Genomic DNA, 13,387 nt, shown 5'->3' on the forward strand with positions numbered 1-13,387 from the left:
CAACACAACATACTGTCATGTTAAATCATGTGTATTATGTAATTTAAAAATCAGAAAAATCCAAAAGTCAATTTATATTTTTCCATGTTTGTCCTTGTTGATGATTTTGTTATAATTTTACTAAATTGAGTTAAATTGTGTAAAAGCATGAATTATAGAGTCCCTAGGAAGGCAGGGGAGTGAAAGCCATATGTAGACCTTCAAAGTTTCAAACCAAGATGAATAGTTGGTTGTGGGTTTTTTTTAAGGAAATAATTTATATTTTATCTATAAAATAAATAACAAACAACAGAAAATGCTGAGAGTTGCTAAGGTAACATATTAGAAAATTAACACATTCCTTATCTGGGAAGGTGTAGTTTTTAGTATAGTACCAACACTTTTTGTTGGTGAATATTTGGAGATGGGAAGAAAGATTAGTCGGGCATAGGAGTTTCCCTGTGCTATTCAAATTAAGTTCTGAAAATTTATATTTGCTGTAAAAATGAGATCTAAACAAGAATTGTCTTATGGTTTTCACTCATTTAAAATATGCAGCATTTAGAGAGAAATAATTAACTTTAGCTTCTTTGTAGTTCTGAAGTATACAGATTAAATCTGGAACAAGGAAGGTACCTGAATTCTCTACAAACAGATGCTTCGTAAGTAACTACAGTTTATCATGTTCATTACAATTTTTCCAGCAGGGGGAGCCAAATATTTATCTTGCTCATTATCAATAGCACATTCCATGTGCAATCCAAATGCACTTTAATGTAAATAAAGGTATATAGTTAGGAGGAAGCATGGTCAATTCTGAGCTTCATACTTTAAAAAAATCTTCGCTCTGACAGTTTGACATGTTCAGTTTATTTCTATGGATATTTTTTAATTGTCTAATCTGCTCTTTAAAATAGATTTTATGAAACTTCCTTTTGATTAATGTGCCCTCATATAACCATCCCCAGTGCTCTTCTGTCTAGCGATCATATGTTGGCTGATTTCTTGCAGTCTTCATGGCAGAAGTGGGTCTTGAGAAGGGACTTGGAGGAGGTGATAGACTTGTAAATCATTTCAGGGAAGATTTCAAGTACAAGAGGGGATGAGAAACAATAAGATATTTATGGAAGGAATGAATAAGCAGGCAGTTGAGGGTGGGATTGTTGGTAGGATCTTGGTTTTGGGATAAGCGTGATAATTAAAATTGTTGTAGTTCTTCTAAGTCATTTTGTGGGTCATTAAACTTTGCCCCTCTTTCTATTCTAGGGAGAATAATGTCTGTGACATAAATCCCATACACTGCTTATTTGCTACTGGGACAGCTGAGGTAAATGTTTAAATTAACCTTAACTGTGGTAGTATTTCTTTCTCATTTCTTGGTGATCATATGCAGATCATAGAAGTGAATCATAATATATAGCTGAAGAATTAATTTGATCTAATGTATTACGTTAAATGTGAATTGATTAAGATGTTGGACAGCATGGCTGTTTTCAGAGCATAATGCAAACACAATTTCTTGCACTATATTGGATGTGGAGACACTTATGATTCCACAAGAAAACAAAGAAAATAATCATCACATTTAATTTTAAAATATAGACATATGTATAACTTAAGTAGCCTACACATATCCTGTTACTATTTTAGGATTTAACATTTTAAAGATATTCAGATCTGATCGTATTTTTTAGAAAAAGAAGAAAACTAAAATGTGGCAATTAGCATGTGATCACTTAAATCCAATTCTTCCATGAGCTGTTCACCTTTACAATTAAAGTGGCTTGTCAATAGATCCAGCATCCTCTATAATTTTGATTTCTGGTTTCTGACAGGTCTAAATAATTGCACTGTAATCTTGAATTATATATTTTTTGTCATTAATTGTTTATTCTGTATTTAGGGGAAAGTGGAATGCTGGGACCCTAGAACAAGAAATCGAGTTGGTGTGTTGGACTGTGCTTTAAGCAGTGTAACAGCAGATACAGAGTAAGTAATGATTGGCTGTTAGTGCATAATGTTAGGTCCTGATCCTACATTCCAGTCCTGCTACACATCAGTAATCTCATCAACGTTAGTGTGTAAATGCTGTAGAATTGATCCTTTATCTGGAAAGTTAGGTCTCTTATTTCATTGGTCTGACAGGCAAAGGCTAACCTTTAAAAATGCACATCAACACAATGCTTGTGAAGATGAACAATAATATTTCTGAAAAATGCATGTCATTGGTGTCCCCATTAGTTTTTGTATCTAATTTCTGAGTATATAAATAAACATTCAGTATTTTAAGCCATTAACTGTAGGCATTTTAGCAAATATTCACAGTCTTTACTAAAAGGAAAATATAATTATAAACATTGTTCTTTTCAGGATAGATGGCTTACCATCTATTTCAGCACTGAAGTTTAATGGAGCTTTGAATATGGCTGTTGGCACATCCACTGGGCAGGTAGGCGTGCTGTTGAATTAACTTTCTTTGCCGTAGATCTTGAGAGATACAGTTCTTGTACCAAAGACCTGGATCTTTTCAGACATTCAGTATAGTTGTTCTGAAGCCAGTTTGTACTAGCGAAGGAGTAAAATATACACAAACAAACATTTTTGTTTGCATACAAGATAGTAATACTCAACCTTAAGGCACAGAGTAACTGCATCAAGAGGAATTAAAGAGCTACAAAATAACAATGTAGTGATGTCCTAATGGGATGGCACAAAATCTCCCCCACATGCACAACATCTCAGTGTAACTTTTGGTTGACTCAGTAGTGTGAGGAAGTTACTGTTTTTTGTGGTTCTTCAGCTGTTCAATTCGATGCATCATATCCACTCTCCTCCTACCCACCTCCTGGCTATTGTAGTGAAAGGGGTTATTTTTCATCTTTCTTCCAACTGCTCCTGGGTGAAGTTAGGGATTGGCCAACTCCAGTTCATTGATTCAGTATTACTTTGGCTGTCCATGTGTAGTGCAGTGTTACAATTTCTTCTGTCTTCAGTATTCTGTTTGACTGTAGAGCCCCAGGTTGAGTATTGTTTGTGTACATCTGCTTTCTGAGTACCTGTTCTGTATGTTTTGAGAGAGCCATTCACCTGAATGCTTGGGGTGCAAAGTCTAATGTTGCTGAACCAGAAGAATATTTAGTACTGGCATAGCTCTGCTCATGTGTAGAACTGGGTGCTTTACAAAGGTAAGTTAGCATTAGTCTCCACACTTTACATTTAGGAAATTGAGACACTGTCCAATGCCCGATGGCAGATCAGTGGGAGAGCCAGGACTAGAATTTAAGTCGCCTGAATCCCAGGCCAGGGTTCTTACCTACTGGACCACATTACTTCCCATAAAGGGAATGTGAACACTAATCTTTTCAATGAAAGAGTGAAAACGAAATTCCCAGGTAGTAAGTTGATTAAAAATTGCTAAATCCCAAGGGGCTTCTAAGAACCTGAGTTACATATTTTACTTGAAGTTACCTTGCCTTATCACCATCTTGTGCCATAAAGGAAAAATAGCACTGGAATACACTAGGCAGATGACAGCACAGATAACACTTCATTTTCGGTATTTACTAGGAAGTATGGTAAATGCTTACGTTCATATATAATTATCATAGTACTGAAGCATCCGTGTGGTATTGGTTTAAGACAGAGGTGGGCAAACTATGGCCTGCGGGCCACATCCAGCCCGCGGAACCATCCTGCCCAGCTCCTGGCCGGGGAGGCTAGCGCTAGCCCCAGCCCCTCCTCTGCTGGCTGCGCCGCCATGTGGGCAGTGCTCCAGGCGGCAGGGCTGTGCGCTCCTGCAGCGCAGAGCAGCAGTGTGTCTAGCTCTGGCCGGGCGCCACGGCTGCCAGACATGCTGCTCTGAGCAGCATGGTAAGGGGGTGGGAGGCAGTCAGGGGACAGGGAGCAGTTGGATGGGGCAGAGGTTTGGGAGGGATGGGGGGCAGGGAACAGGGGGGTTAGATGGGGGGGTCCCAAGGGGTGGTTATGGGCGGGGGTCCTAAGAGGGGGCAGTCAGGGGACAAGGATTGGGGGGTGGTTTGGATGGGGGGGTTTTTGAGGGGGGCAGTCAGGGGGTGGGAAGTGGGAGGGGGCAGATAGGGGGCGGGGCCAGGCTGTTTGGGGTGGCACAGCCTTCCCTACCCAGCCCTCCATACAGTTTTGCACCCCAATGTGGCCCTTGGGCCAAAAAGTTTGCCCACCCCGGTATAAGAGATTAATTCAGAGTAAACCAGGCTTGTTTCATAAACAATAATCCGTTCAGAACTTCAACTGCTTCTTAGTTATATTTTTACAGACTTGTCTAAATACAAAAGTTGTACCAGTTTAACCTAAAGGTGATGTTGTACAAATTTAGTTTAACCGGTACAACACTGAGAGTAGGCCAGGTCTAGGTTGAACCCTCTTGATTAGATAGTACAGGGCATTCCTGTTGTCTTTATTTTTCCAGGTTTTGTTGTATGATCTCAGATCCAGTAATCCATTAATAGTCAAAGATCACCAATATGGCCTGCCTATTAAATCAATCCAGTTCCAGGATCCATTAGATTTAATAATATCTGCAGATTCACGAATTGTAAAAATGTGGAACAAGGACACAGTAAGTCTATTAAATTATTTTTCTTAATTTTGTTCGTGATTTGAACTTATGTCTTATGTCTGCATTTCAATATAGTGAGGTATTTTTGTGTATCCTAATTTGCTTAGTATTGTTAGATTCTGTTTGACTTTACAAACACAGCCTTGGGAAAATCTTCAGTAAGCTGTTGTGTATTCAGATGCACAGACTGTTTTCAACAGTTATATAGTTGCTTATAAGCCTTTTTTAAAAAAAAGTAAAGGTCTAAAACATATGTAAAATTGGTGAGATGTAAAAAAAACAAAACACAAAATGTTTTCCTTCCTCTGTCCTTTTGGCACAAAGTCTGTTTTGCCCAAAATGCCCTTAATTCATTTCTAACCCCTGTGATCAACATTCTGTAATTCAAGGAGTCAGATGCTTATATTTATATAACTATGCCAGTACAAAGAAGGAGAAATTAAGCCTACACTCAAATTGCAATGTGCAATATGTTATATATTGCATTAACTGACTCATTTACAGTAGATCTTTTTAACCTTATAAGCTTAAAAGGCAGAGATACAGTTGAGCTCTCAGCCTGAATATCCATATGATGCAGGAGATGTCATGTTTGTTGGATGTGTGACCATCTCTTTGTCTTAATCTGTGCATTCATACTAATATTCTGTAAGGAATTTACTATGCGCAAATTAGCAGATCCATAATAGCGCTGTTGTAACTTAGTTTCATTTCAGGGTCTTGCATTATTTGCTGTTTTTCTCTTACAAGTGCTTGCATTACAGTCCTCAATGACTCACTAGCTGTTCTGCTCCTGTACTCCTCTTCTGACTTGATGATGGACTTTATCAAGAGAAGTCACAGCCCATTCAGTAGTTTCCAAATGCTTTATAGCCTATTTCAGTCAGTCATCTAGGGTTGCACTATTATTTCTCCACCATAGGAAAACTACTTGCCTTTACAAACACTGCGAGGCCTTTTAGGTTCACCAGCTTTCTTACAGTTTTCTATGATCACACATGGGTTGGTTGGTAACAAGCCCCTTTGCAGTAACTGTATAGTTAGTTACAAGGCTTGATAAATCCTTGACTAGTGTGTAAACACCAGTGCTAGCCTCTCTCCATTTTTCTTAATTTCATACATTTCTCTCAACGACCGTTAAGCACCATAAAACTTAGTAGGTGGCTCCTGAGGTGGGAAGAGAGAGAGTTTCTTACTGCAGGAGGCAGCGCTGGGTTTGGACTCTTTCCTAGAGTGGGTGCCAACTGGCCCCACCTCCACCAGATGTTGGTTCCTGAATATCTCTGTCTGAGTGCCAACTGTGCAGAGGGAGGTTGGGGTGGAGAGTCTCTGGCTTTGATACCAGAGTAGCCCCGTGCTGAGACGTGCCTTCAGGTGGGGAGCGGGAGGCTTTTGTCTGCTGAGATGGGGGTGGGAGAATGCTCTTCTGTTAATCATCAGGAAAAGACCAGAAGTGGGTGGGGTAACAGCATTCGCCTGGGAGGTAGGTGCGACTGCTGCAGGGAAGGAAGAAGAGACGAGAAATGGGATCCAAGTTTGCTCTGCTTTTGTCCCTCATTTTAGAACACTGAGGACGTGTATGATCATGCTTTTAGTACTATGGCCTAAGTCTTAGAGGCTTCTTTCTTACTGGCTGTCTTTTAGGTGCTTTTATAAGCAAACATATCTGTGCTGTCTGGGTTTTCCCACTCTTAAAATAGTCTTGCTTCTGAGTCCCTCTAAATTTGCGCAATAATTCTGGATTCAGTGCAAAACAGGTTCTGACCATTGTGGTCATTAAAGCTCACTTGGCACGTTTCAGGTGAGTAGGAGTAGATGTGCCATTTCTTCAATGATAACAGAAAGGGAAAGAATAATAGGAATAACTACAAGCTGGCAAGGAAGGGTATGAACCAAGTGGGTGCCAAATGGCTATTTCAGGGCTACAGCTGCTTTTCTCTGTCCAACTCAAAGGGCCAGTCATCATAAAATTATTCTGGGAAAGTTTTCTATGAACGAGTGACCCTGTAGTCTGTGCAGTCGGAGAGAGGTACTTGCAGAGAAGGGACTGAATTCCTACATTTTCAAGCAAATCCTTTGCCTTTAGACATCCGCATCTTTGGTAGTAACCTAATGCTTGAAATATTTTTATGTATTAGAATTTCAAGCGCTATGTTTCAGTGTGTTTTTTGCTCATGTTTCTATAATGAAAACGGAGACGGACATCAACTGCTTCCCTCATTCAGTGCCCTGCCACACACGGTAGTTTCATTGTCCAGGCACCATTCTAATTGGTAATCACATTCTTCCTAGCTAAATTCCCCCTGTAGATTCTACATACGGTTTTCTTCACTTTGTCTAAATTGATGTGTAGTGTTGCTATGTGTTGTTAAACAAATCACGTTCCACTCAAGAACAGGCTGTCTTTCAGTTACGGGTGAAGTGATCGGCATATATCACTCATGTATCTCAGTTCGTGGTTGAGGATTTGAGATCCTCAACTGAACGGCATTGTATAAATGCCAAGTGGTATTAAATGGCTATTTATGATATAAGATTATACCCAGAATATACTGTATACCTAGTTTTCACCTCTGTAATTAAGAAGCAGGTTTGGCACCCTTCTATGTCAATTTGTTAGAACAGGCAGAGGCTCATTCCTTCTATGCTGTCAGTAAAGGGATCCATTTTAAAATATTTAAAAACAAAACTTTTTTTTTTAATTAAAAAACCAACAGTTTGGGTCACAAAATTATTTTAATGCATATCTTGCCTATCAGTGGGATTATGTGTAGCAACATGAACTGAAAAGGTTGTTCAACAGATCTTACCCTTTTCTTAATGTTGTGCAGCATTGTTTCCTGTTTATCTATTTCTCCTGTTCTGTTACTTTGGATATTTTTTAAAATAGTATCCTCTTGTCTTACTTCACTATAGTAGTTTGGCTGTAAACTGAGATGTGTCTTCTTTTTTTTTCTTTTTTCTTGATATATCAAGTCAAATTCCTGAAGAGACACACAATCCTTAAACTGCGTACTTTTAATATCATTATTAAATCACTATTAACCTCTATTCCAGTCTTTCTAAGTTACTTACCACTGGATCCTTTTATTCAGACCTCTTTAATACAACGTTAATAAATTACAGGTAGTGTAAAGTGCTATGCCATGCCTTAATTTACACACAAGAATAGGGTGGGAGAACCAAAGCCCACACCCAACCTGTCATTTCAGCTCTCTAGTATAGATGGATTACTTATTAAAATGAGACTACATAGAACTGGCACATTCAAACTTTGCCGAAACGAGGGCTACATTGGCAATTTGCCTTGAACCTGAGGGCCCCATCCAACTTAAATAAAATGGAGTAGATTGCTGATATCCCCATCTTCAATGCAGCAGTTCCAAAAGGGAGATTACAAGTCCCAGCATGCAGTGTTGTATTTTGAGTTGAGCAACCGGTAGGCCACATATTCTTATTGAAGAGCTGGTCAGCCAGGGGCTACAATGTAGAATTCCTTGAGCTGCCTTTGCCATCATAGTGCAAAGCCTTGTTTGTACCATGCCTTGCCTGCTGTACTCTTCCACTATATTTTTAATTTCCATAAGGGCTACTTTTTAATCGGTTTGTTTTATTGAACTTTGTAATTGCATCATTTGAAATCTAATGTTTTCTTCCTACTATTTCAGGGGAAAATATTTACTTCCATGGAGCCAGAACATGATATCAATGATGTCTGCCTTTATCCTAATTCAGGTATTTAAAATACCCTAAATACCTATTACATTCAACAGGTAAAGCACCTCCTGCCTCAGGCTGTGATCTCCTTAGCTGTCATAGTGATGGAGAGTCAGGCTTGGTTGACTTTGGTTGGTAGACTTTTTATGGAGCTTAGTGTGGTCTTATTTGTATCCTCCTTTCCTCTGAGTCGGTAATGAATCAGTGGACACTATGGTTATAGGCCACTGTACTGTCATTCGGAGGATCAGCTGCTTTTGGCCATTGAAAATCCCATGCCATTTTTCATAAGAGTAGTGGTTTTAGCTCTGTGTCCAGGCCAGGACATAATTTGAGTAAGGAAAGTTTTCTTTTCAGAACTGGACAAGTTTTTTTTTCATCAGTGTTTTGACCAAAAAAAAAAAAAAACACCACATTTAAAATGTTTGGGTTTTGTCATAATTTCCCATTTTAAAACCGACAATTTTGATTGTTTTGAAAAAGAATAATTTATTTTCCCATTCTGTCAATTCTCCATTCCCACAGATGTTTTTTCAGTGTGTGTGGAAAATTAGATGGGTGGGGGAATCTCAAAAAATTAAATGTTTGAATCTCAAATGAAAGGTTTTTTATTAGTGTTTTTTGTTGTTGTTGTTGAAAAACAAAACAAATTTTTGAAAATTTTGGTCAGATTGGTTCTTTGGCAGCAGGCATATCCTTTGATTCACTATTGTTTTGCGGGAGGGTAAGAGGACTGACTGTTTTCACAGTAAAATCTGCTGTGTCATTGGCGTGTTAAGTCATGACGATGACAATACTGTGTTACAATTCAGTTTGGTCTTGCCTGTTATACGGCAAGCCAGCTCTGCTATAGTTAAGATTCAGGTGCACTTTATAATCTGCATGTCTACTTAGAAATTTACTATGCTTCATAGAGGTGTAGGTGGTGTTAGTTGTCCTTGTTTGGGCTCAGAAGAGTAAGGGGTTCCTGAGATACAGCCCCCTTGGAAAAAACAGCATTTTACAAAATCTGGTTCTTATAATATTTTTTGCATGCACACCTGGGACTCTACCTACGTCTCTGATCATCCTCCAACTGATCTTAGTCTGTATTTATCTCACCTAGTGCATGGCACCCATTGCTTCTTTGGGGAAGCAATATTGACGAAGTTATTAAAGAAGAGTTTAGATCTCTAGAATGGCACATACCAAAACTATCAAGTCAACAAGATTGAAATACAGATGTGCAGCAAAAGTAGGACTAGAGGGTTTCCAGACACCTTGTTGACAGTATCTGGGTAGCTGAAGAGAAGATGCTGTGGTTATTGAACAGAGCTACACCCATGCACTGAGAGTTCAAACCCTAGCCTTATCAGGAATCTGAGAATGATCTGTAGGCATACTGCTACTGTCTGTCTCTGTCTCTGTTAAGGGTTTTTTGACTTTTGGGAAATGTGCCCTGTAAATTTAGAAGGAGCTCTGTTTTCTGAATGATAATCAATTACACGTGCCCTGCATAAATATATTAGAGTAATTGCTGGGTACTTGCTACTTTTCCACCTGGGGATTATTATAGCAGAGTGCTAGCATTGATTAACTGGAAGGAAGATGAAAGGCCTTTAGGATAATGTAATCATGTTTCCTGAACAATGAAACTGAGTGTCATTAAAGGAAACCAGGTCGCAGGATCATTTGATCAAGGTGTACCTGATACACAGCCCTCTCATACAAGGTGCTTATAACATTGTTAGATTCTTATAACTTTGTTGGTGCAGAGCTAGGGAATACAAGGGGTCAGAGCAGTAAGGTGGAATGTAGGAGGATGTTGGAGTATTGCTGGAGGTCTGGGGGATGAGAGGGCAGAGGAGAGGGGTTTAGGTGATGAGGGGGATAAATGGAAGGGCGGTAGGGACAAGGGATTGTGGGTGTCAGGCCAAGAGGAGGGAGTGGGGATTAGGGATGGTAGGACGGATGGGTGGCAGGAAGTGGGTGGGGGATTAGAGGTTGGAGGCTTGTCAGCTTCACATTCTCCCCTTCTGTGTTCTGAGTCCCTCTCCCTGTTCCCCTGTGTGTGCCAGGATCTGGGGAGATCTGAGGCTGCCTTCCTTCCCCCCATGTGTGTGCTGGAATGTGGGTTGGGAGGGGAGTCTGCCCCTCTCTGTATCCCCCCATGTGACCTGGTATTTGCAGGGACCATGGTTCCCCTGGAGGATCTGAATTCCTCTCTCTGTCCCCATGTGTGTGCCAGGATGCAGGGGGTGGGAGGACCCTGTTCCTCTGCGTGGTGAGCTGAGAACAAGCATGCATGGAAAATGCACCAAGTATACAGTGCTGAGTCCAGGATGGGGAGCGGCAAGGAGTATCTGTCCCTCCCCTCAGAAAATGTCCCCACTGACTCCATGCTAGTACCTATACTGTTCCTGCAGCCTCTCCCCAGTTCCTCAGTCTGCAGCTCCCACCCTGACACCTGGCTCGCCACGGGAGGACTCTTGTGGAGGGAGAACCAGGCCGTCTTGGACAGCAGAGACGGACAATGAGAAGATGGCACAGAGGGAGTGAAGGGATTAACAAGCAGCCAGTGCATTCTGTGGCCAGTGTAATTGTTGACAGGGATCCAGAGGCAGTGCAAAGGGAGTGCTGGCCTGTGGTACATGGGGATGCTGAGAAATAATTTTTTTTATAAAAACAAGGAAATTAAATGTCCCCAACGTCCATTACCTCATAATTAAGATTGCCTAGTGGAGCCTCGTACCTTTCTGGAACATGGAGGCTGGCTAAACTTCTGAAAACCAGGAAATAGAGTTACAGTAATGCAAACTTCTGAAAACTAGGAAGCAGGGTTAAGGTGCAATCCATTGCAGTCTTAACTCTGCCCTTGGAGTGCTGCTCCAATGTGCCCATAATATGCCTACTAACAATCTGCCTTTGCAGTTAGTGCAGAACACTCAGGGAACAGGGCACATGATTACTGTAGCACAGAGTTTAATACTTTGTTTGCTAAAGCAAAACTTGTATTTGGGTGAGGGGTACTAGCCAGGAGCTACCTATACCTGCCCTGCACTCAAACACAGCCTTCTCCACAGACACAACAAAAAACTTGCTAAAGTGTACAATCCCTTTGTCCTTTTGCACAGGATTCCATCAAACACTGTACTTTCATTTACCCCTCATTAAACCTACAGACCACTTTCACATCCCACCTCACTATGGCAAGAAGGGCCCCTATGCACCACTACTCACACAACTTCAGAAGTAGTGCTGAAATGAGGCATACTGCGTCCCTCAGGCTACACACGCACCTCTTTCCTTTTATATCACACACAGGGAGTGCCTTGGAGAGAGGCTCAGATCACTCCTTCTGTATATCTCCTTAAATCACAATCACAGTTTTGCCAAGCTACTCAGCTAATCCCTCCGCCACTCGATACAACTTCTCATAACATAATGAAGGCAGCTGGAACGCATGCACATAATTCCCAGTGACTGTTGCCATCTCGGGGGTGAGGGTGCAGAGTTAAGGTTGAGTTGGCATGTACCTTATCTGTACTTCCTGGTTTTCAGAGGTTTATATTCGGCCATTCTCCACGGTTTTGGAGGGCATGAGGTACCACTGGCCACCCTTAACTCTTCGTATCTAAGTTGTGTTAACTAAGTTTTTGGGTATATAATATTGATTGAGACATAATCATATTTCCATTAAGTAGAAGTCTCTCTGCCCCATCTGCTTCTGTTCATTGCAAGTTTCTAAAGAACTTGTTTTTTTCAAACAGGCTCCAAATTAACACTTCCCATTGAAAAGAGAGTTCTTGCTTATTCCAGTCTGTGAAATCTCTTGCATATAAGAAGATTAGTCTAGTCTGTGGTTTGATAGGTGTGTCTCTGTTCTCATGAAAGATGGTCAAGGCTAACAAGCTGAGACAGCAGAAACATGCATAGGAGACTTCTTTGATCAAGACTCTCTTTTTCTGTTTCTCAAATTTCCCCTATGGTATACACCCAGGTACTGTCCCTGAGACAGTTTCCTCCTCTAATTGTTGGTGGAAACTTCCCAAGATGCTTACCTTTACTGTCTTCTTTGAAGCATTAGGCATAATTGGTAAACTGCTTCTACCGTTCTGTCTTTGGGGTTTTCCCTGTTCACTGAATGAACGGTTTTTCCTTTTCTAGTGGTAGTGAAATGCTAATGCTCCAAGGCACTGTTAATCCATGAAATAACCATAAATCGTTCTGGTTTTGTTTAGGTTGCCCGTAAACTTTTCTGCACTTGGTTTTTAACCTTGCTACTGTGACTCTCTTGGTGTTCCAGAAATATTCAGCCCTTTTTCGGTCTTCTAGAGTCCAACTGCATTGTGTATTTTTAATAAAGGGATTGTCTGGAAGGGATTATCCCCACCCATATTAATTGTGTGCCTCTATTTGGGTATAAATTGTATTTCTCCCCTCTGGCTACATGATGATTGATTGCATTATTCATAGTCTCAGTGGAATCTTTTAGAATGTTTTTAGGTCAGAAAGTTATCTAAATTGATTGCCCCCCCACACACACAACACACACTCCCCTTCATGCTTTTTCTTATTTGTATTATTTAAAGGTCATTTATGTAGGAAAGTCAAATGACATAAATGCAGAAATATATGCTGAATGTCCTTACCTACTAGTTTGGGGGGGAGGGGGAGGGAGGGGAGAAGTATAGCATATCATTTGTCACATCAAGTTTGTACAGAGCCTGTTGCCAGTTCTGGGTTTGCTTAGATTTAATAATACTTGACACTTGTACCTCACTTCTTGTCTTCAAAGCATTTCAGTTTGCACAATACCTCCATAAGAGTAGGTATTTCCCATTTTAAAGTTGCACAAATTGAGGTACAGTGATAAACTGGCTTGTTCAACAATATCATAAATACAATTGACATCTGTGTCACAAGATCCTGGCTCCCACTTCTGTACTCAGACCATACGTCTGATTCCCAGAATGATGTATTCTGGGCCATCACCAATACTGTAAATGGCAGTTGCTTCACTGAGACGGTCTATAGATCCCCAAGTAACAGGAAACTAAAAATTGCTACCGATGAGGACCCTATCAATGCGAAGGAAATTTTTCAAAAATTTCA

General features: G+C 40.5%; 1 protein-coding gene across 3 annotated transcripts in view; it reads left to right on the forward strand.

Moving 5' to 3' along the window:
- NOL10 (nucleolar protein 10) overlaps positions 1-13,387 on the forward strand; it is a 99,016-nt gene that overhangs the window by 21,672 nt on the left and 63,957 nt on the right. For 2 of the 3 annotated variants that reach the window (XM_073336019.1, XM_073336021.1), the window contains 6 exons: positions 576-641; positions 1,246-1,306; positions 1,883-1,968; positions 2,350-2,428; positions 4,427-4,576; positions 8,245-8,311. In XM_073336019.1, the coding sequence (XP_073192120.1) occupies positions 576-641; positions 1,246-1,306; positions 1,883-1,968; positions 2,350-2,428; positions 4,427-4,576; positions 8,245-8,311 (509 nt within the window). The remainder of the gene's footprint in view (positions 1-575; positions 642-1,245; positions 1,307-1,882; positions 1,969-2,349; positions 2,429-4,426; positions 4,577-8,244; positions 8,312-13,387) is intronic. The other variant, XM_073336020.1, reaches the window with a different exon arrangement.

This window comes from Lepidochelys kempii, chromosome 3 (genome assembly GCF_965140265.1).
Source record: "Lepidochelys kempii isolate rLepKem1 chromosome 3, rLepKem1.hap2, whole genome shotgun sequence".
In the NCBI taxonomy this organism is placed as follows: Eukaryota; Metazoa; Chordata; order Testudines; family Cheloniidae; genus Lepidochelys; species Lepidochelys kempii.